General features: G+C 36.6%; 10 protein-coding genes across 10 annotated transcripts; 7 read left to right on the top strand and 3 right to left on the bottom strand.

Moving 5' to 3' along the window:
- Positions 1-26: 26 nt before the first annotated feature.
- On the top strand, positions 27-359 carry C9374_013868 (uncharacterized protein; the record flags this gene model as incomplete). The annotated part of the gene is made up of 1 exon (XM_044689792.1): positions 27-359. The coding sequence occupies one exon, from the start codon at positions 27-29 to the stop codon at positions 357-359; it is 333 nt and encodes a 110-aa protein (XP_044553300.1).
- A 211-nt stretch (positions 360-570) lies between these two features.
- Positions 571-3,006, top strand: C9374_013867 (uncharacterized protein; the record flags this gene model as incomplete). Its single annotated transcript, XM_044689790.1, has 1 exon — positions 571-3,006. One exon carries the CDS (start codon positions 571-573, stop codon positions 3,004-3,006), a length of 2,436 nt encoding a protein of 811 aa, XP_044553299.1.
- Positions 3,007-3,138: 132 nt separating this feature from the next.
- C9374_013866 (uncharacterized protein) lies at positions 3,139-8,068 on the top strand (the record flags this gene model as incomplete). Its single annotated transcript, XM_044689789.1, has 2 exons — positions 3,139-7,640; positions 7,762-8,068. The coding sequence occupies 2 exons, from the start codon at positions 3,139-3,141 to the stop codon at positions 8,066-8,068; spliced, it is 4,809 nt and encodes a 1,602-aa protein (XP_044553298.1).
- Positions 8,069-8,198: 130 nt separating this feature from the next.
- On the top strand, positions 8,199-9,257 carry C9374_013865 (uncharacterized protein; the record flags this gene model as incomplete). The annotated part of the gene is made up of 1 exon (XM_044689788.1): positions 8,199-9,257. The coding sequence occupies one exon, from the start codon at positions 8,199-8,201 to the stop codon at positions 9,255-9,257; it is 1,059 nt and encodes a 352-aa protein (XP_044553297.1).
- Positions 9,258-9,314: 57 nt separating this feature from the next.
- C9374_013864 (uncharacterized protein) lies at positions 9,315-11,169 on the bottom strand (the record flags this gene model as incomplete). The annotated part of the gene is made up of 2 exons (XM_044689787.1): positions 9,315-9,863; positions 9,946-11,169. The coding sequence occupies 2 exons, from the start codon at positions 11,167-11,169 to the stop codon at positions 9,315-9,317; spliced, it is 1,773 nt and encodes a 590-aa protein (XP_044553296.1).
- A 324-nt stretch (positions 11,170-11,493) lies between these two features.
- Positions 11,494-14,182, top strand: C9374_013863 (uncharacterized protein; the record flags this gene model as incomplete). The annotated part of the gene is made up of 6 exons (XM_044689786.1): positions 11,494-12,383; positions 12,495-13,236; positions 13,298-13,473; positions 13,558-13,741; positions 13,845-13,992; positions 14,052-14,182. The coding sequence occupies 6 exons, from the start codon at positions 11,494-11,496 to the stop codon at positions 14,180-14,182; spliced, it is 2,271 nt and encodes a 756-aa protein (XP_044553295.1).
- Positions 14,183-14,232: 50 nt separating this feature from the next.
- On the top strand, positions 14,233-16,140 carry C9374_013862 (uncharacterized protein; the record flags this gene model as incomplete). Its single annotated transcript, XM_044689785.1, has 1 exon — positions 14,233-16,140. The coding sequence occupies one exon, from the start codon at positions 14,233-14,235 to the stop codon at positions 16,138-16,140; it is 1,908 nt and encodes a 635-aa protein (XP_044553294.1).
- A 58-nt stretch (positions 16,141-16,198) lies between these two features.
- On the top strand, positions 16,199-19,456 carry C9374_013861 (uncharacterized protein; the record flags this gene model as incomplete). Its single annotated transcript, XM_044689784.1, has 3 exons — positions 16,199-16,491; positions 16,539-18,935; positions 19,000-19,456. The coding sequence occupies 3 exons, from the start codon at positions 16,199-16,201 to the stop codon at positions 19,454-19,456; spliced, it is 3,147 nt and encodes a 1,048-aa protein (XP_044553293.1).
- A 4-nt stretch (positions 19,457-19,460) lies between these two features.
- Positions 19,461-21,521, bottom strand: C9374_013860 (uncharacterized protein; the record flags this gene model as incomplete). The annotated part of the gene is made up of 2 exons (XM_044689783.1): positions 19,461-20,501; positions 20,559-21,521. 2 exons carry the CDS (start codon positions 21,519-21,521, stop codon positions 19,461-19,463), a joined length of 2,004 nt encoding a protein of 667 aa, XP_044553292.1.
- Positions 21,522-21,615: 94 nt separating this feature from the next.
- On the bottom strand, positions 21,616-22,677 carry C9374_013859 (uncharacterized protein; the record flags this gene model as incomplete). Its single annotated transcript, XM_044689782.1, has 1 exon — positions 21,616-22,677. The coding sequence occupies one exon, from the start codon at positions 22,675-22,677 to the stop codon at positions 21,616-21,618; it is 1,062 nt and encodes a 353-aa protein (XP_044553291.1).
- Between the last annotated feature and the right edge of the window lie 288 nt (positions 22,678-22,965).

The raw sequence follows: 22,965 nt of genomic DNA, 5'->3' as shown, positions 1-22,965 counted from the left end.
TATTGTCAGATCCTCCCATTATGAAAATGCAATCCCACAAAAGAACCTTCCTTGCGTTGGCAATTCTTTTCGCTTTGCTTGTCCTCACTGCATGCTGTTGTCATGCCAAACTGGAGAATTTAGAAGAGACTACTCAAGATGATACTCCTGCTTTTGAAAGTGAGGAGAGTTATGGATACGGACGTCATTACTACAAACCACGTTATCATCGTTATCGTCGTTATTACAAGCCATATTATTACAAGCCATACAGATATTACAAACCTTACAAGTATCATTATAGAAAGCCATATCGTCATTATTATAAGCCTTATAAGTATTATAAGCCTTACAAATATCACAAGTACAAGTATTATTAAGGAAGAAAGAAAATTGGAGTTGTGTGGAGTCATGAATGAGGTGTTCCTCTTTGGAAAGCATGGGAATACGAGTTGTTGTTTAAAAGGTACACAACTCTTTTCATGAATCACTCCATCAATTTGTAAATAGTCCACCATCATATTATATGTAAATAAAAATCGAAAGCTTTTTGAAAGAGTTTTGAGCAGCGAATAATAACAACAACAAAAAATGAGTCAACACCATTCTTCCTCATACTCGTCATCATCACGAGGAAGAGGTTACAAACATACATCTTCAACTTCTTTTTCAAATCCGAATGCACCAACACCAACGAGAGAGTATTATGGAAGTGGAGGAGGTAGTAGTGTAAGTTCTTCTCATCATCAGCAAGCTCGTCATCGGGATGATGACTATGATCGATATTCTAGGTCGTATCAAGGTAATGATGCAAGTTCATATCGGCAAGGAAGACCACCATCATCACCATCCTCCTATTATCATGATGAAAGGAAAAGAGCTGAGCCGTCATACCAACATTACAAGGATCCTGTACATGATGATAGAAGTAACGTGAGTAACACCAATGTTTCTTCTCACCATAATTATCATTCCGAAAATTATAACTATCGCAAATTTTATGATCATAATAGACCTTCTCATGGTTATCGTGATGACAAGATTTCAAGAAAGGAGGATCATTATCAGAACCGTCCAACAAGCCATCCTGCATCTGGAAATTACTCTCAACAATCATCTTCTAATTATCAACAACGTCACGATGATAGATATCATCCACCAAGTAAATCGCCATCTCGAAATATTCCTGCTTCTTCACACGTAACACCTTTGACGAACAATGAAACTAGAACTAAAAATCAACAGACGGAAACAAAACGAAAATCAGTTGTCGCATTTAAAGATCAACATGACGAGCGAACCATCACGCCCGATATGAAACGTGTAAAATCCGAAAAGTCTTCAATAATGGAGCCATCGGAAAAATTGTCAGCAACAAACAAGGGCACTTTTAATAATGTCAGCAATATTGTGACTCAACAACAAATCGCTCCACCTCCAAATGAAGAGGAGATTATTAAGCAAACATTGATCATGGAAGAACAATTAATTAAGGCAAATGATGAAAATGAAGTGAAACGAAAACGTGAGGAGCGTAAAAAGAAATTTCAACAAATGGAGAAGGAAAAACAAGAGGCCTCTCCACATCCGCAATCAGAGGATTCCATTGCATCGGACGACGAAAACCAAGCTTTTGTTGCTCCTCTCAGCTCTGACGCTTTCAAATCAGGAGGCAACAGTTTTTATTATGAATTGGAGCAAGAACGAAACAAGTTACAGGAAAGGTCTGCCATTGATGACGAGATTAATGAATCATCGAAAGAACCCGCAGCTGTCTCCCTGCATGATGACACAACAAATGTGAAAGAAAATGAGGGCGAATCGTCTCCATTCATTGACATGTTTGGAGCTTCTACTGATGAATTGGTGCAAGCTCTTGCTGAGCCCTCTGCCCATGTTAACACTGCTGTCGACTTGTATGACGATCCTGAGGGCTATTATCGATTCACCATAGGAGAAGTCATGAATGATCGATACAAAATTGAGGCATTTCTTGGCCAAGGAGTTTTTTCAAGCGTTGTACAGGCTTCCGACAAACTTGCCAAAGATCCTCAATCACAACGTGTAGCTATCAAGATTATAAGAAGTAGTGAAACAATGCGAAAGGCTGGAACGAAAGAGTTGAACATTATTTCAATGCTCATGGAGAAAGATCCCAATGATGAATCACATATTATTCGAATGCTGGATCATTTCACATACAGAAATCATTTATGTCTCGTGTTTGAATTGTTGGAAATGAATTTAAGAGATGTTCTCAAACACTACGGTCGAAGGGAGGGCAAACAAGTGGGTATCAGTATGGATGCAGTTCGAGTGTATACCAAACAACTTCTCGTTGCTCTGAAACACATTCAAGATTGCAACATTCTCCATGCAGACATCAAACCTGATAACATGCTTGTTCATCCGAGCCATACCAAAATTAAATTATCAGATTTGGGCTCGGCCTCAGATGTTTCAGAGAACAGCATTACCCCCTATTTAGTGTCGAGATTTTACAGAGCTCCAGAAATTATATTGGGAATGAAATATTCGTATCCTATTGATATGTGGAGTGTAGCTTGTACGGTGTTTGAGCTGTATACTGGAAAAATCCTCTTTCCTTCTCAAAACAATAATGATGCCATTCGATTGATGATGGAATTGAAAGGAAAATTTTCGAATAAGGTTCTGAAAAAGTGTGCTTTCCGAGAAACGCATTTCGATTTTAATGGAGATGGAGCTTTTTTATTTCGGGAATGGGACCCTTTGACCAAGAAAATCAAAACTCGAAAACTGTATTATCAAAAAAGCGTCACTGACTTGAAGGCCATGCTCTTGAATTCCATGATCAGTAATCAACATTTACAGGACGAGAAGGCCATGAAAGAGGAACGAAAGCTAGTCTTGATGCTACACGATTTCTTGGACAAGGCCCTTATACTTGATCCATCTAAGCGCTTAACTGTTTCTGATGCACTCAAACATCCATTTGTGACAGAAACTACAACTACGATCCACACAGAGAATTTGGTCAATGTTTAATTCAATGAATTCCATTGTAAATCATCTCGTCCATAGGATGAATAAGGAGCGACAATAAGATGTCACTGTACATACCCACTACTACTCAAACATCTCCAACATTTTCATTTCCAATCAACGCATCAGTAAAAAATGTCATTGTCACCTTCCTTGAGTCCATCCAACAACACTCCAGTGACCACGACGACAACCAATACAACAACAACAACAACAACAACTTCACCACCCTTGTCTTCTCCTCCGACCACACCTACTTCACCATCATCGGGTTCTCCATCTTCGTTCTCCAGACCCAACAGTGGAAATGTCAGATCATTTCGTTACAAATCACCAACCAATAATCATTCCGTCTTGACAAGCACTGGAAATATTTCATCATCGACATCTTCGCGATCATCTCGTCGTGAATTGATGTCATCCTCGTCATCATCATCAAATTATGGCAGCAGAGCTTCGTTTGCCACACGAGATGAAAATACAATTCTAGTCATTCCTTCGAGTATGCTATGGATGGAATCCTTTTCAGATGCTTCATCGAAAGGAGGTTCCGTAACTACATCATCATTGAGTACTTCTAGTTCTTCTAACAAATCATTTACCAATTCATCTTCGATTCATGATTTAAATGGTTCAGCTGGTGGTACGACTGAACGAGATCATGATCTCACATTGGAAAGTGCGACACTTTCTGTGAAATTTAACTATTCCATTTATAACACAGTCGTGAATAATGCAACATCAACAACAACCAATCGAGCTGAGAAATTGAGACAGAAAACTCATCTTCCAATTTCTGTGGGTTGTTTTGTATTGGATAAGAATGGAAATTTGGTCGATGTGTTAACATTGGAACAACCAAAGAGTTTAATTACTGTTGAAAGTGTCGATAATATTCAAGGTTTAAATTCGAGAAAATGTGACAATGCGACATTATTGAGCTCTCCTCAAATGGAAAACGTCACATCGGGAGATCCACAAAATGAAAAAAGCTCAACTCGAAATACCATGTCCTCCTCGTCGAGAACCAGTGCCCCAACTTTGCATGAACGTTGTACTCCATTGCTTCATATTGAAAATGAAGTTTATTCGGTTCAAAACGAAGCCGATCAGAGGAAGAGTTTGGGATTGAGACGTTCGATCAAGTCATCCTCTTCGGAGGCAGCATCTGCCACAACTCCTGGTGCTTCTGCTAATTTAACAAAAGCTTCTATTGGAGGTTATCATTTGAGAACTGGTTCCACAGCAGTCAACAATGCTCACTCCACACAGAAAACTGGCTCTTTCATTGTGAACAACAATTCGGTCACAAATTCACCGGAATCACAATTTGAATCAAGCACACTCAATGATCCAGAAATGTCACAAGATTCAACTGAAATCAAACTTCAAAACGTAAAACAGACCTTTGTCATGCAAATTAGAAATTGGAAGCATTTGTATGAACCTCCTTTTACATATCCAGATATGGTAGATGACATGAAACGAACGTATTGGAGTCATTTCAAAAAGTTTTTAGACGATTTCACAGTTTCTACGACTTCCAAGAAATTAATCACTCCAACTTCTACCATGCCACCAGGAACTAGTTCCGAAGATTCCAATGCACCACAGAAAAATGCTGGTGATAGTACTTTTAATTTTTGTAAACAAGCCGTTCAGAATTTGATGTTTTCGAAACATAATGAAGAACAAGCGAAACACATGGCCAAATATTTGAGTGAAAATCCTTATGGTGAATACAACAAGATTGTTTTCTTTTTGGAAGGAGATTTAAATTGTTTGGAAGGGGACTTGGCCGTTTCATTTGAAAATTCATTGGAATTTATGAAACGTGATTACAATGATTTAGATTATAGAGTGACATTACCAAAATATATTCATCAGCTCAACGTCTCAATTAATCAACCATCTGTAATGAAGAAGAGCAACATTATATCCACTTTATTCTCAATGACATTTGACAGATCCAGGAAAGATTTCGTCATTGAAACAGCAGATCCATTGAGCACTTGTAGAAATTATTCCTCTCTCTCGTGTCAACCTTATCCTCTTCCATACCAATGTAATTTATTCCACTTACCAAAAATCATTGATGGTTTCAATAAGAACAAACTCGATCTATATCCACTTCGAGGAAATCAATGCTTAATTTTACAATCCAAGTCTGATTCCACAACTGGAGCAACTACATTTAACGGAGAGACCATAAGAATTCGTCTCACCGAAGAAAATAGAGCATTGGGAATAAGACCTATTCGTGTGAATCATTATTGTCTCTTGTTAGACTCACAGGGAAGTATTCTCGATGTGGTGTGTCATGACAAGACAAGGAGTTCTCACAATTTCAATGGCAAGCCGACTGTCACGAATCATTTGGCCGAAAGCATTTCTGGTAATTGTAACGTCTTTGTAAATGCGTTTGATTACTTTGATATTAACATGGAAAATTTGAAACATGTTCCTGAGGTCTACATCTTGTCAGTCATTGGTGATGGATATGAAAAGAGTGAAATTCCTAAAATGGGACTTGCCAACACTGCAATTAACAACATTAGCAGTTTTCTGTACTTTGATTCCATGCTAGGAATTTATTATCTAGACAGTGAAAACAATGAGGTTGGCATTCGAAATTTCTCTGTCAGCGCAAGCCCAAGTAATTGCATTATTTGGTGTAAAATGTCATACACTGGCTGTGAATCCTTTGCATTCAAAACACTTGGAGAAACTATTACTTTGTCACGACGGAAAGGTTTGAGTGTTCTTACTGAAGCAGTTCATCATTTGAGAAGACATTATTTCAAACCAAGCAAACTCGCTCCATGCCCTTCCATTTTTGAGTTGACTCAAACCACTTTGGAAGGAGAAACTGTATCGACGTTGGAAACTCCAATTCAATTTTCTGTACATTCTCCACTCCTTCTCAAATTCAAAGGAATTTCACACAGTACAATCTCAGAAAATTCAAAACCTTCCGTTTTATTGAACGTCTTTTTGTTTGATCATGAAGCGTACTTCCTTAAAAAGCATACCGTTGAGCTGAAACGAGAAGGACCTTTACTGGATGGCATCATCGATCCAATGGCCATTATTCCCAAACTTGTGGAAAAAACACATGCTCTCTTTTGTGTCATTTCCATTTACGATGGATCGAGAGAGATGAAACGAGTGTCATTCGAAGATGAAGCTCAAATTGAAGCAGAGCCATCGGTGCAAACCGATTTGAGACGACTCTCATTCAGCTCATCCTTCAGTAATTCTAAAAACGAAAGCAAGAATGATACCATTCGAATGGTTTCAGTTTTGAATGCCAGCACCAAACAACCTCAATTCACATTTCCTCTTTCTGAAGTATCAGCTATGGCTCAAGTGGTAAATGAAAACAATGTACAAGTGGATATTGACAATCAAGCACCAATCGATCATGCTGGATACAAACATTTATTGGGATTCAAATTAGAAAAAGTGGAAGGAGCTCAAAATGAATGGCAATTTAGTTTTATTGGAGAATGGATGCCCATTACACAAGAACGTGAAATTACAGTGAGAGACAAGGATTGGATCTATCGTCTTTCTGATCTCTATTTAGTGAATAATCCTAATTATCAGAGAAGCACGAATGAAAAAACTTCTCATGCTCCATTACTTGCTCAATCTCAATATATTTGCTTTGGAGTTAAATTTGAGGATATTAACAAAAAATTGTCACTTCGAAGTGATATTTGTCCATTGACATCTGGCAAGTCCAAGAAAGCCATGACTTACAAACATATTGCTGAAAATATGGTGTTGAAAATGGAAGCACTTTGTTACAATTGGAAAGGTGACATGAAGCAAACATTGACTTCTTCGAGCTCAATGCCACTTTCTGGAACTGTTGAAAAATACATTTCTGAAGACACGACTCGATTTGCAGCTGTCATTGATCAAGGAAATCCTTCAAACACAAAAGTAGAATGGCCTGTTCAGGGAGAACATGATGATGCACAATTTTATATCGTTCTCGATGATATTCGTAATCATTCGTTGGACGTAGGACTCAAACGAGCAAGTAATCGATTATCCATTCGAAGAAACAAGTCTGCATTTGCATTGCCAGATCCAAACACCATTATCTACTTTTCAATTTTATTGAAAATTCATTTAGAAGTTTCTGGAAATGATACTTCTCCTGACGATGTCAATGAATTATTGACTCAATTGAATGCACTTCTTAAAATTTATAACATGGAGACCAAGAATGAAGATTGTCGTTTCAGCATCCCTGCCGTACAAATTCCATTCAAAACATCAACCACTTCATTAAGTTCATCCTTTTTCTTGTGCAGTATCAAATGTCAGTACTCGAGTGAAAATAAGGAAAAAGCTTGGCACATCACTCCAATTTTACAACGAAGACAAGCTTCAGAAATTGCAAAATATTTGGCACCCATTCCAAAAGTTCTCCAAGTTCAAATTATGGAAGCTTCTCAATTACCAGTCATGGATACTATTTCTGGAATGTGTGATGGATTTGTCACTGTGTACATGATTGAAAGTGAAGAAGATTTTCATTCGAGTAAGAAGAAGAAACTTTTTAAAACGAATACGATTAAGAAAAATTTGAATCCAAAATGGAACAACGAAGTATTTACCATGTAAGTAGTTTTATCATTTTCATCAAAATAGTATGGACCAAATTGTCAAAATCAAAACATTGTTGACAACTTCGAACTGTCACATATGTTTCAATGGAATTTTCAAAACCTCCTCAAATAGCAACATTCATGATCATTTAAACAAATTAGGATTACTCTTCACTGTGAGCGACAGAGACATGCTTTCCACCGAAGTCATTGGTCACGTTTTTATTCCATGGGGAGACATTGAAAATCGAAGTGCAAAATTTTATTCCATTTTGAAAAATGTTTCAACTTCCACAACGGTTCCATCTTCACCTCTTTCAGCATCTGGTCAATTTTTAGGAAAATTACGAATTCGATTTGAATTATTGGGAGCTGCCAAGAATAATTTCGATCAACCATTGGAATTGATCAAATCCACTCTGAAAAAAATTAAGAATTAAAATACACGATTATGAAATGTGAATTTTTGTGTGAAAATTCTTGAATTGTTTCAAAATCCCATGAATTCAATCAAATCCAACGTTTGTTTGATTCTTTCTTTGTGAACTGGAAAAACTTTTTTAAAAAAAAATGCGTTCAAGAATGACGATTCAAAAGTTAAGCTCTCGATTACAATACATCCATGGAGATGGAATGATGAAGATGACGTCGATCCTTCAATGTTCATCAATCATGAAGAAATTTGAGAGAGAGTATCATTACAAGTGCGGTATTCTTTCGGATTTTCAAAATGATGAAATCAAGTTCCAAAATCCATCTCCGATCAATCCTACTTCATCCATTTTACCGAAACTCAATGAGAAGGTTCAAAGTATAGATCATATTCAATCTGTAAAATATCCAAATTATGGAAATCAGGTTGAACCGGCAAAACTTACTGCATGGCTCGTTCAAGAAGGAGATCAAGTTCAAGTGGATCAAATGGTAGCTCTATTCGAAACGGATCAGGTAACGATTGAGATGAGAAGTCCATATCATGGAAGAGTGCATCAATTGTGTAAAAGTGTGGGTGAACATGTACCGGCTGGAGCTACCATATTGAAATTACAAGTTTCAGAACATGATTTTATTGAGAATGACACAAAGGCTACTAATCCAGTTTACCAATATTCAGAAAGTTCACACCAAACAAGAGATTCCCAGAAGAAGCAAGTGGCGCAACGCCATGATAATGTTCATTCTGTTCCATTGCAACCTATAGGAAATGGGATTTCAACAGTGAAAATTGTGAAATGGTATGTCAAAGAAGGAGTCTATGTGAAAAGAAATCAAGATGTCGTTCAAGTTGCGACTTCAAAAGCAGTGATGGATATAACGAGTCCGTACAATGGTAAAATAATTAAATGTTGCAAAAAAGAAGGTGAAAAAGTTCAAGTAGGATCCAATCTGTTTGAATTACAAATTTCAGAAGAGGAAAAATTCAAAAGAGAATTTTCTGAAGATACTCTGAAACGTAGTAGTTCTAATTCTCAGAATACAACTTCGTTTTTGACAAGATCATCCGATCCTCCAAGTGAGGAAAAAGTTGGAAGGAGTGCCAAAATGACAAAGGATGAAAAGAGGAATATGGTGATATATTTCTTGGTGTGTTGCTGTGTCATTCTTGGGATTACATTTTATGATGTGTAAACCTTATTAGTGTGAATATGTTTTTCATATTAGAATCAAATATTCATTTGCAAAATATCAATGATAGGAGACACAGGTGAGGTCTGAAAAATTTGCATTGACAAACGAATGCACCAATAATTCAAAGAACATATCCAATTCGATGGACATTAAAGTCAACACTAAATAATTATCTGTGTGTGTTGATGAAAAGACCTTCTTCATCGATGCGTTAAATTTTGGTAAATTAATGGGTTTTGGCTTTCCTAGTTGTGGCTTTCGAATAGAGGAGGCATACAATCCACCATTAAAATCAGTAACCGTCGAATAAAACAAGGCTCCGTGCTTAGTTTGAAAAATAATTGCATTCTTGCTAGCGAATGCATTCTCCACATGAATATTGTTTTTTGTAAAGTATTCCATTTCATAAAATCCCTTTGTTTGATTCACATTGATGGTTGGTTTTGGTGTTTTGATGGTTGTGAAAACTTTTCCATGATGTGTTACAATTACACTAAAACGATCGCCACAACAAATATTTCTAATGGCAAACTGATTATAATCAAATTCTTTGATGGTCAATTTCATGACATCCATGATGGTAACATAGCGTGGCTCTTTTCCTTGCTATTGTTGATGTATATATTTAAATAATATAACGTGTTCGATCGAACCCAAAATATTAAATAAAATATTAATAACCACGCACCTGTTGATACGAGTTATCTCCACAAGAATAAATAAATCCTTTTTTTGTAAAAAAGAGTGAAAATGTACCACCTGCCTTCACATCAACCACTTCATCAGCACTCGAGGAGCTCAATACTGGAATTTCAGTCACGGTTTTGTTAAAACCTTGTTGAGCGAGCGCATAATTGGTAGAGGAACCAAATCCATAGACCTTTCTTTTTCCATAAACAATATCAGAGGATGCTGTTGTGTCAGAATGGTTCTTCGTTGGTGTTGGCTCAATAATAGGAGAGGCAATCATGAGTATATGCTTCGATCCACATGAAATTTTTTCCACTTTCAATTTGCTTGTACCTGCCAAAGGCATTAACTTGTGATAATTTCGGCTTACTCTATTTTCCATTTGATCACTACCACATGAAAATAATGTTCCACAATTCGTTAAAAATAATGTATAGTCTTCAAGACAAGCAATATCTCTAAGTGTAATTGTTGTGTAATTTGTCGTCTGGGATTCCGTTTTCGCGAAATGGTCCTTCATATTGGCATATGCCGATTCCATTTCTCTCCCCGGATAAATGAAACCACTACCACTTTTGTTAATGTCAAAGCTCAATTGACCGCAACGATTATTGCCAAAGCCATACAATTGGAATGGAAAATTATTGAGTTGGGTATGAATGGCTGAACTCTGATTGGAATCAATCATGACCACACAATGGTTTTCACCAACTGCTATGTGTCTAATTGATACATAAGGGTTTTTGCTGCTACCATTACCACTCATCGCAACAGCTTTGCTTTTTTGTTTGTTATTATCATGGCCTTGTTCCAACTCCAACTTGAATTGAAATCCACCCAATTCATAATAAATATTCTCATTATTATTGGCGTTCTTTGACTGGTCAATGATCATGGGTCCGTTTGTATTTGGATTTACCTCATCGGAATGATTCGTGGAGGAATTAATAATCATGGCATCTCCATTTCCATACACATTCATCACATACGAAACATTATCATTCCTTGATGATCCAGAATTTTTCTTGGTTTGTTGTGTTGATTTATTTCTCTTTTTGTTTCGTTCAAGGTGTGTTTTTTGAAAACAAACGTCTTTGGAATTTGAAAAAATAGTATCATTTTGTTCCGAGATGATATTCTTCTTCAATTTGCCACCTTGATCATAACATTGTATCTTTGGAACTGCATGGGCGATTGTTGTTATAAACGGATCGTTCAGCATTTTTTTTTCGAAATTGCATTCGTTTCAATCAAATTTGAGTTTTTGTTATTGAGCTTCTATAACGTTTTAAGGAAAGACAATAAGCAAAGGGTATCTTCTCTTGTTTAGGGTAGCTTATTGTATACAATTCAATGAAGAGTAAAAAAACAACATCTCATTGAGAAAATGATCTTTCAACGAGGTTCTCCGATCTTGATTATTATTATCGGTATTGAATGATTTCATCATAATCAAAAATGATCATTCCAAAAAACCAACTCCGAAGTTGGTTCATCATCTTTCAAAAAATGTCGTTTCACCACATCTATCGAGGAGTGGTGGTCCATGCTTCTCGCAGCGGCCATAACCATTTTATTATTCAGCACAACAGCAACAACAACAACAGCGAGTAATCTTCCATTCAAGAATATTCAGGGACCTCCCAGTGAATTTTCTCTTCATCAGTATCCAGAACCAAGTGTCGGAGCCATGCAAAGTGATTATCATTTGATGGCTCATAAATTTACAAAGAGTTTGGAAGCAACAGCCGAAGGTGATTTGTATGAATTTAACGGAAAAGTTGCTGTGGACTCATCCGCTGAAGTCGATATTTCAGTATTGGCTTTGCAAGTCTCAGACATGGATATTACAATTTATGATCAATACGGAAATGACATTACCAGCAAGGCTTTGGATGTTGTGGTTGAGCGTTCTTTTGGAGCTTTTTCTAACAATGAGCGAAATTTACTTCCTTCCAAGACTTTTAGATTTGATGCCAATGCTATTACTGCCATTCGCAAACAACAAAGCTTGATGCTCACACAAGACGTGATTGTTGATGAATGGACTGTATCCGTGAAATTCCAAGAGACCTCTACCAGAAAATTGAACAACATCAACAAGTTAACTGGAGAGCCAGTTTCAGCTCACTTGCATATTTTGACTTATAATCAATCTCCATTGCGTGCCTATTCTCAATTACAATCCTATGATAATCAACATGTTGGTGATAGTGTTGTCGTTGAGGCATTCATGTTTGATCATGACAAGACACCACTCGATAGTGTGGCAGCAAAACCATCTCCACTCAAGTTCAACATTAATAAGGGAGAGGAAATCCGCTCGGCTAAATTGCAAGCCATCTCACCCAGTGGTCAGTTTATCACTATTGACATGAGTGATCATGGTGATCTTGATGCAGCTGGTGATAAGGTTGCATCAGATGGTATTTATAGGTATGTTTCTCACATGTGTGATTTTTTGTAAGAGAGAGATGTTTACACTTGTTGTTGGTTCAATATTGAACATCCACAAATGTGAACAATTATTATTACACAACACAATAGTGCCAAGCTCTCAGTACAAGAACCTGGTGATTACACTGTGAGTGTTGTTGTTCAAGGTGTCATTACCAGTACAAGTTTGACCAACAAGGTAAATCTGATGGCTGATGTGATTGAGTTTGAGAGAACCACTCATCATGTCGTTTCCATTGTCAAGAAGTCCTTGGAGCTTACTCAAGGAGCCTCATTGACTTTCCCAATCAGTAGCGAAATTACTGATACTGAAATGATGACTGTTAAACTTATTGCCAAGCCACTCGATGCCGAAGCTGATGGTAAGCAATTTAAGGCCTATGCTGAAGTGTATGCATCCTCCTCTTCATCTTCATTGGAACCTGTTGCTTTCATTTCGGGTATGACCATTGCTGAGAAGTGTGATGGTAGCGATTGTCCTCAGGGCATGATTGCTCTTCCATTGCAAATGAGTGTGAAATGGATTGCCAAAGCTCAACAAAAGTCAAACAACAACCTTCAAATGCCTTTCATTTTGAAGAATGTGAATGTTCAAGATGTGGCCTCTTCCAACATTATCAGTAAGATTGAACAAACCATTCCTGAATTGACCTTCTCTCATATTTCACATGGTAGTGATAGGGTCTACAATGTCAAAGTGGACGCTGTGAATAACCTTTTATCTATTCATCCAATCATTAAGGCCTTCGATGGTGTCATTACTGAAACCATGTTGTTTGGTCCAAGACCAGTCGAATTGGCAAAGGTAAATGCCAAATCATCCACTCACAAGGTAAGTTGTTACAATGAATTACAATTTTCGAATGTCATTTTTATATTTACAAATTGTTAAGGTCATTCTAATTCACGGATATTGCAGTGGCAACAATCCATTCCCAACCTCAGATTTCAACAATGCAGTCGTCTTTGAAGATTTGCATGCGAATAGAAACAATGACAAGTTCGCCAAGATGATTGCAGAAGTTGGTAGTGAATTTGATTCATTCTCAATGATTGGACACAGTCAAGGGTAAGTGTTGTTCGTTCACTTGTGGTACCTAACGATATTTCTGTTCAATACTTTGACCTGTGTGACAAAATTTTCATTGAATAGTGGTATGGCATCGCTTCATTTAGTTGCGTTTTATTGGTCCAAGGCCGACGTTGAAAATAGTAAGGAAAGAAGAGTTATCCAGTCAGTTGGTACTCCCTATAGAGGATCTGGTTTAGCTGGATGTGTAGCTGGAATTGGCAACGTTGTTGGTATTGGATGCGGATCTCAAAGCGATTTGACCTATGTAAGTACATGCACAACCGGCTTGTCGATCATTAATCACTCAATTCTACCCACGTTCCATTCTGTGACTTTTCATTGGTTAAAATTACGTAACACCTCAAAAGGACGGAGCTTCAAAATGGTTAAGCTCAATTCCACTTGCAGCTCGTCAAAAGGTTTGGTACTCGTACACTGTTTACAAGCCATACTCTTGGTGTTCATTGCCAGCAAATGCTGTTCTTAAATGGCCAAATGATGGTACCTGTGAAAAAGGTTCGTAATAATTATTTTTGAGTGATTTTATTGTTAACAACCCATTATTGTTGTAACAGCTCGTGCCACTGTTGAAGGAGCTAATCTTCAAGATACAAAGACAGCCTGGTGTCACACCGCTGACATGAAATACAAGTGTCAATGTTTGGATACCGAGAGAAACGCTCTCATGAACAAATTTGCTCAATAATTTATTATTTATTAAAGAATTTATTTTCGAATGCAACCAAAACACAAAAAATGGCTCAAACACTCCTTCGTCATCTACTCACAGATTTATTTGGTGAAGAATCACCAACCCAACAACATCTTCTCGAGCGAATGTTGAAGAATATTTACAACATCTCGGAACAAGTTTTGGCATCATATTATACACCGTCAAAGACATCATCCAACGTTCAAGAACACAAGGATGACGACAAATCGCTACAATCGGGATTACTGGAGGAAAATTCAGGAACGATAGAATGTTTAGTGAGGAGTAGCTTGAAGATATTTCTATTGATTCAAGCCATCTATTCATCATCATCATCAATCATTGATTTTTCATTTCTTGGAAAATTTACAAGCCTAATTTCAAACATTTTAAATGATCCGAATAGCACTCTTGATGATTCACAGCGGAAAACCATATCCATGATTCCACTTCATTTACTTTCCGAGTATTGTAATCACTTCAACAATGCTAAAGCCATTGAGCAAATATTTAATTATTGTATGAATAACCATTCACAGCAAGAAGAAGAATCTCAACAACGTAACACAAATAGTACAGACTTTATGAAATGTTTGAGTCGGTGTTGCTCCGAGTTCAAGCTTTGTGCTTTGGAATTGTTGAAAACGGTAAAAGCAGTTTTTGACTCGAAAAAGGTTTCCAAAATTGAAGATACAGAAACTTGTGGTAAAATATTGCTCTTTGTTGCTTCTGTGTTACCCTATAACCACGATGCCTGTATCAATAAGGGAGGACACGTAAATATGGAACATCATGCATTGTTGGAACAACAAGTTCGAGAAGAACAGACTGATGCTGCAAGTGTGGTGGTCGATGATTTTGAAACTTTTTGGAATTTACAAATGCATGTCATCCAATTTCTGTCCTTAAAGACCTCTCTCTCAGCTCATTACAGCCAAACCAAAGGTCAGGATTATACCATACCAACATGGTCAACATTTTCTAAAGAAGTCGACCGAATGATGAAATGTATTGAATCCAGATGCATTTCCAATATTCAAACTCTCAAACAGTTAAAGAGAAATAAGGAAAAGCTTCAATCTGATGGCAAGATGAATACTACTATCGATACATCACAACAACAATTTGAAGTATTATTTTCTCCAATTAAGCTATTGAAAAATCGAAAATTATTTGACCTACAATTAGACGACGTTCGATTCCGTAGACAAGTACTGATTCAATTATTAATAGCAATTTCTAGGTTGCAAGAAAAGAATACTGATTCCCATTCCTACTCCTCAGAACTTAAATCCATGAAAGAGAAAATTCTTACCATCATGAAAAAGTATGACTCTGATGTTAGTACAATTATGGATACCATTTTCGAACGAGAAAGGTTCTGGACTACTTGGAAGGCTAATCAATGTCCAGCCTTCTTTCATGACCGCTCCTCCACTCTTCCTCTCTCCTCAAAATCAAGTCTAGTTTTTAAGAACGCAGCCATGTTAGGATTTTTAGAAAGTGATACAAGTACAGAGTCTGTAGATGCCTATTTAAAGAGCTCAGAAAATGAACTACGATCACATGACTTTGCAAATTATGTCGTTCCCATTGTGAAGGAAGAATTTGATGTGACACCATCCGAGAAGTTTGTCAATTCTTCGAACGTGTTTGTTTGGAAATCATGTCGATTATTGTTAGATTTTGATTTGAAACAAATACAGCTCGCTTTGCAACATCCTTCTCATCATGGAGAAGATGAGGAGGAAGAAGGTGACTCCTCACATTTCCTTGAAATAATTGCCAAACAAGTCCTTAAACAATCTGGTGAGCAGGATGACAAATCCGACTCACCTGTAGACAATGACGAGGAAGAAAATGGTAAAAAGAGAAAACGACAAGTCATGCAAGAAGATGATGAACAGGCAAATGATGAAACTGCTTCTTCATCCAAACAAGTAAAACACTAAAAGACTTGATGGAAAATAATTTCAACAAAATAATAATCATTAACAATTTTACAAAAAAATGAAAAAGAGGCTTTTGGCTAGGATTCTTCCATCAATTTCGGAAGAAGAAGAAACTAGAAGCAAAAGCCTTTCAGAATTAAAACATGATGATCGCCATGAATATTTGGATAATGAGAAGAATGATGATGATTTTGAAAATAACCAATCGGAAGGGACAAATGACCATGATGAAATGAGTATTCATGAGGACGATGATGAACAATTCTCAACGTATTGGGATGAAATTCCTTGTGATATCGTCCGAGAAATTTGTAACTTTTTATTTCCGTTGGATTATTTGAGGCTTTTGTGGTATGTGATTTGACTAGAACATTCACCAATGTTTACATCACAAAAAGGTTAAACAAACACTGGAATGGATGTGTGCTATCATTTACAAACACTGTGAAAGAATTTCGATTTACCAAATATATTTATGACAAAATTATGAAAACCTCGTTCGACTATTCAGAAGCTTTATACGAAGGACAATCCTCACATTCAGAGGAGCTATTACAGTCACAGTATATGGTATTTAAAAAACGCAATGAACTTCAAGTGAAATCTCTCTTTAGAAATTTGTTCAACAATATTTCTCAGTTATATTTTAGCGATTTATTTATTGACAAGGAATTAATGATTTGGTGCCTCAGCGGAGGAAGAGAAACGACCAATGGCCAACCCATTCAAGATGTAAATACAATATTACACAAATTGACCTTTTTCAATTGTAAATTAGAGACGGGACTTGCTGAGTCTATTGCTAGAAATGCATCCCAACTGAAACAAATTCATCTTCCATATACAGGATTTTTCAGCATGTCTAAAATATTCGAAAAGGGTATTCGCTATGATGTTTTTCAAACACAGTACATTAGTTTTTTAACATTGAAAAGAGCTCTCTCATCTTTACAGACAAACTCTCTAACAATGGCTACATCATTCGACGCTCAAGCATCTGAAATTCTGGGAAATATAGATTTTGATGAATTGCGGCCGTTTTTCTGTTCGTGTACCAATCTCAGTTTTGAAACATTGAAATATATATTCCTAGAAACATACAATGAAATATCAGAGTCCTATATCCCAAATGTTATTTTGGAAGATTACAAACCAAAGCTGGAGCAAGAAAATTCTGAGACTCTTGTGTTTAAAAAGAACAATACGTTCTATACTTGTGCTGTACTTCCAGATCTCGACACTTCAATCATTATTCCTTTAGATAATTTTGACATTTCCATCAAATCCAGAAAGCTACTTGAAAAGTCTGCCAGCTCTATCAGCAGTGCCGATTCATCCGATGAAGAAGAAGAAGAGGAGTTACAATTTGGTCGAAAGAAAACTTTACGTGATTACCAAATGTTACAAAGTACGGTTCCAAATCACATGAGTCTACTATGTTATTGCGAAATTGAATCGTTTAAAGACAGAAGTGATTCCATCACATCATACATTGAAGCTGTATCTACAGCATCATGCTACATTCCTGGCGAATTTCCGTGCGTAATGGTCAGTTATCTTATTAACGAGCCTTGTACATTCGATTCTATTCTGGAATATTGCAATTCAATTCAGCAACGGAATATTGAAAGATCCAAGTTTACACTGGTCAACTATTATGGCATTGAAAATCATTCTCCAATTTATGGACATTTGCAACGACTATGCGACACTATTTGCTGGGGCGACACAAGACATGTAGAGTATTTGTTGAATATGGGATTTCATGTCCATGACCTCTTGTTTAACACAACACTAGCCATTGAGTCATCCATGACTAATGAAAAAGAGTCTTATGAATATTTTGTAGCGGATTTTATGATTTCATTGATGTTTTTTGGGATTGTTCACTCTCAAACCGATTCGAGAAAATTTATTGATCTACTTCACTTACTTTCAAATTTTGGAATGCAGAAATTAGTGGACCCTCTATTACATGAACTGACACATCACTTGCATCAAAACCATAATTTTAATTTCGACCATTGGTCTACCCTCGACTTGCTTATTTGTTTAAAATTATATCGATGCATGTTATCCTTTTCCATGATATTTCCTGTTCTCAATAGTGACTGTTTCATAGATATTGAATCTGATCATGAAGATTTCCGTGTTCGAAATTTGTTAAATCTCGATCATTTTGAAGCTAATTTAGAATATATATGGTCCAAATTATTACGATCCATGGAATCACTAATTACTCAATTTTGGGCACGAAGGGCAACCTTTAAATTACGTCATGACAGCAAGAATCATACAGACAGGAAAACCAAGAAGAGTAAGCTCAGTCATCCCAATACTGCTGAAACAAGAACCAAACGTGAACAGCCCATGCGATTTACAAAAATTTTAAAGCTTTTACAAAACGCAGAAGCAACGTCAACACTTTTCGGGAATTCCTCTTCATCTCAAAAAACAGCAGTGGATGAAAAATTGTTTATCAACATGTCATTTTGGAATTTTATGTTGTATAGAGAACAATGTGACGAACGATACGATCATATTTCATCAACAACAAATGGAGAGGGTCACCAGAACGATTGGAATGGCATACTTGAGGAATTGGACTTTGATTGGTTTTTACATTGTGACAATGAAGGTCATGCTAATTGCTTACAATCTCTATTTTATCGAATTGGATCAGATCCGAGATTTGAATCTCCTTTATTATCAGCAATTTTAAATTGCAATGAAAATGGATTGCGATTTTTGATGGATTATTTACCTACAATGAACGAAAATTATAGAACTGAACGGTACGTCACTTGTTTTGCATGCAGTTCATTTTGATTTTTATCAATATATAATGAAACACTATAGGTTTGAAGAATGGTTAAACTATCCACGCTATTATGAAGGGACACGATCTATTTCAATGTTTGACATGATTCACAATAACAATATCCTACTTCAAATGTGTGACGCCTTAGTATTGCGACCTATTTTGATCATGGGGCGGTGGTTACTATGTGTAAACCAAGCAGACTGCGAAAACAGGGCCGAGATACCCGATCAAAAGAGTGCAGTTACAAAGGCACTTTGTAACTTCATTGTTGATGTTTTTTTCGAGGGAGGTTTGTTGCGAACCTTGCCGGGAAAAGAAGTGAACATGTCCAAGTTTTTATCGCGCATGGAAGCTAAAAAGAAATTGCCGAGCTACGATATGAAGCATTGCTATTCGATATCTGAAGATCGAAGACTTTCCATGTTGGTTTATTTGACGCAACTAGGTGCAAAATCGACCACCTCACGTAAAAGCATGTATCGAACCAAGTAAATATTTAGTGAGATAGCGGTGGTGTTAAGCGCACTCTCAATCGATTTCCTTGAAATAAAATAGAATCAAAGTTTGTCACAAATGCTTTTGCAAATATTTCAGAGCGCAGCTCCATAATATAATAAAATCCAAAGATTGGACACTGCTTTTGGGCTGATACATTCACTATCATGCTATCCAAAGACTCCTTTGTAAAGTTGTTCTCTTGTTTTAGAAGTTCTACTAATTGCTCAGGAGTTGAATATTCTGGGATGTTTGATATTTTGACAAATCTAGAGTTTGAGATGTTTTCATTTTTATCCCTATACTCCACAACCTTAATTAAATGGCCTTCTATAACTCTACCATTCATCTCGAAAAATAAGTAGCGAGCATCCTTATAGCTGTTCAACGTCACAATGGCAGTTTTAGAAGTTTTCTCTTGTTTCAGGTGACACCTTTTCAATTCAACCGGTGTCTGGGTGAGAACCGCACTCTTATTATTGGTAGTTAATGGTAGATTTTCAATTTGTAACATTGTGCAATTCTTTTTCCAAAAGTAGCATACAGCATGAACAACCATTTGCTTAATAGCATCCTTCAACATGTTCTCTTCAAAATAGCACGCAAGTTTGAAAGCATCTTCTGGTGAATTGAATTCTAAAAAATAGGCTTTCTGTTGTGTAGAATTCAATGATACAAATTTGTATCTGATATCTTGCAAATTTATGTGCGTTTTCAACCTATCGCAACACTTGCGCAGAGTATTTTCAGAGACATTGAACACTACCATTACTTCTGAAACATCTGTATCAAACTGAATATCAGATAGTTTCAGCAATGGAAGCTCCTGTACAATGTCTTCTTCAAATTCCCTGCCCGTGTGTTGCTTTAGATTTTGCACGGACACTTTTTTGTTACACTTTGGACAGGCCACCAAATAATTTTCCAAATTCAACTTTGCTAACTTGTTTAAACATTCATACTTTGGCAAAGTAGTTCGTGGTGATTTTCTCTCACATATAATATTGAATAAGTGTGGCTTTTGTCTGTTGTATTGCAATTTCTGCAAGTCAAAAAATTGCACAAAAAATTTGTTGAAAAGGATACGAAAATTACTTACAATATCACTGCATGCATCACAAATCATATCGTCGTTGTTGAGTCCTGGCAATATCGATGACTTTCCTTGAGCACAATTCTTGTGGCACCTATTGCTACAGTTTAAACACTTGAATATTGCTTCATTCTTGCTTAATTCATTCGAACAAATGTAACAATGAAGTGTGGCTGAAGGTGGTGGAGGTGTTAACTGTATATTGGATACTGATGAGGTATGAAGATGATGAGCTTGAGGGGGTTGTCTATTAACGAACGAATTTCCAATAGTGCTTTTTGTGGGTGGAGGAGAAGGCGGTGGTGGAGGTGGTTGATCGTGGCTCTCATCATCAGATACTTCAACAAGTTCTTCCTCGGATTCTTCTGATAATTCCAGTACATGGTCCTTAAATTCCTCATTGTCTCGATCAGTGTCAGTATTGTCTTCATGTTGCTTTTCAAGTAAATGTTCTTCAGAGAGAGAGGTGGTCGGCTCATCATGAACAATACCAAGAGTCTCATATTCATAGGCTTCTTCAATACTTCTCAGAACCTCAGCTGTACGCAATAACTCATCCTCGACATTATCAAAAACCACACTATCACTACTTTCATCAGTAATCAGACTTTGCATACTCACTGCTCGTTTCCGATATTCATCCATCAAATCTCTATCCAATTTAAAGTAATGAATTAAATCCTCAACTCTCTCCTTTTGTAATAATAGTGTATCCGCACTCAACTTGGCAATTTCTCGTGCATTACTCTCCTCCAAACTCTTCAAGTTTTCTTGCAAATCGGCCTTTACTTTTTCCAAAGCTGCTCGGCAACCGATAGGATCAATTTGATGTTTTAATTTTTTCTCTCTCGGTTCATATTCATCATGATACTCTCCCCGATGTCTAGTATCAGCTCCTCCTTTTTTACTTGTACGATGATCCCGAGAGGATGATGAAGATTGATATTCTTCATACACTCGTTTGCTCATTTTAATAAAAATTCAAAATTAATTATTTTATTAATTTTTGCAGATAAAATTTACTGATTCGAGTCATTTAATTACTTAGTTATATTACACATTATTACACAACCTGTAGAATGGAAGAACACAAATTCATACTCGTCTCAAACAACTGTTTTTGGACCTTCTTTTCACAGTGTGGCTGTTCCTTCTTCTCCACTTGACAATCCACATAAAATTCTCCATTTTCTAATTCTTCTAGTGGACTCAATGTTAAATGTAAACAAGTTTGAATTCCTTGAAATGGTGATCTCATAAAATAATACGATAAGGGACCATACACATACTTGTGAATGAAGGGATGATTCTTAATAAAAGGAAGTACAAAGGTCGTTCGAGTGGCTCCTGGATGTAAACTATAAATATTGAGAGAGTTTCCATTTTCAGTAAATTTCATTTGTGAAAGATGTTTCGTTGAGAGTTGAATGGCAAGCTTGGAACGCGCATAATGTGAAAATGGGGAAGCCACATCTCGACCGTTGTCTCGGACTGATGCTTCTGTAAAGGAACAAAATAAATCATTTTCACTTTGGTTCAAATATTTGAAAGCATTGGATGAAAAATTAATGACACGTCCTTGACATTTCATGACAAGATCTTTCAATAACATGGTTAGTAAAAAGTGAGACAAGTAATTCACTGCAAATTGAATTTCAATTCCATCTCGAGTCAATGCATGAGGACACATCATGGTTGCAGCACAATTAATCAAAATATCCACTCGACCAAACTTGCTTCTGATTTTGCATGCCACTTGTCGTACTTGTTCCAATTCACTCAAATCTGCCACTAGATATTCAACTTTTACTTCTCCAAGTTCATCTTTAAGCTTGGCCGTTACATCATTTCCAATTTGCATGTTATACACGATTAATACAACAGTGGCACCTAGTTTGGCCAATTGCTTGGCAGCTTCGTATCCTAGAGCTCCAACCGACGCACCAGTGATGATGCAAATCTTGTTAGTCATGTGACAAGATTGAAGAAGGTTTGGATGCACTGAACGTCCATTGATGATATAAATCTTAATCACCCAAAGTATAAATAGGATGACGGTTAGTGCTAGTAGTAATGGAAAGAAGAGAGACTGGTTGAGGTCAGTTAATAGTTGAGAGAGGAACATTTTTTGTGTCTTGTTGTATAAACATTGCATTGAATACAATCTCTTTAAATTTGCATAGTGTTGACGGTTGATGAAAATCAAAAAAGTTCATCACCCAAAATCCATTTTTTAACTGTCGGTATTTGTAATCTTTCTGGAATATGTCAGTAGCATCTATGAGGTTGAGACCATTTTTGATTCTTTTAGATTTGTCAGAGGATGACGATTACAGAAATCTGTCACATATTAATATCATTCCATCAATTAAAAGTCCCCAATACGAATAAATCGACAAATATAGATTGATTG

The sequence above is a fragment of the Naegleria lovaniensis genome, assembly GCF_003324165.1.
Source record: "Naegleria lovaniensis strain ATCC 30569 chromosome Unknown tig007, whole genome shotgun sequence".
Lineage (NCBI taxonomy): Eukaryota > Heterolobosea > Eutetramitea > Acrasida > Naegleriidae > Naegleria > Naegleria lovaniensis.
The sequence above is the reverse complement of the archived record's forward strand: the minus strand, read 5'-3'. Positions and strand labels throughout refer to the sequence as shown.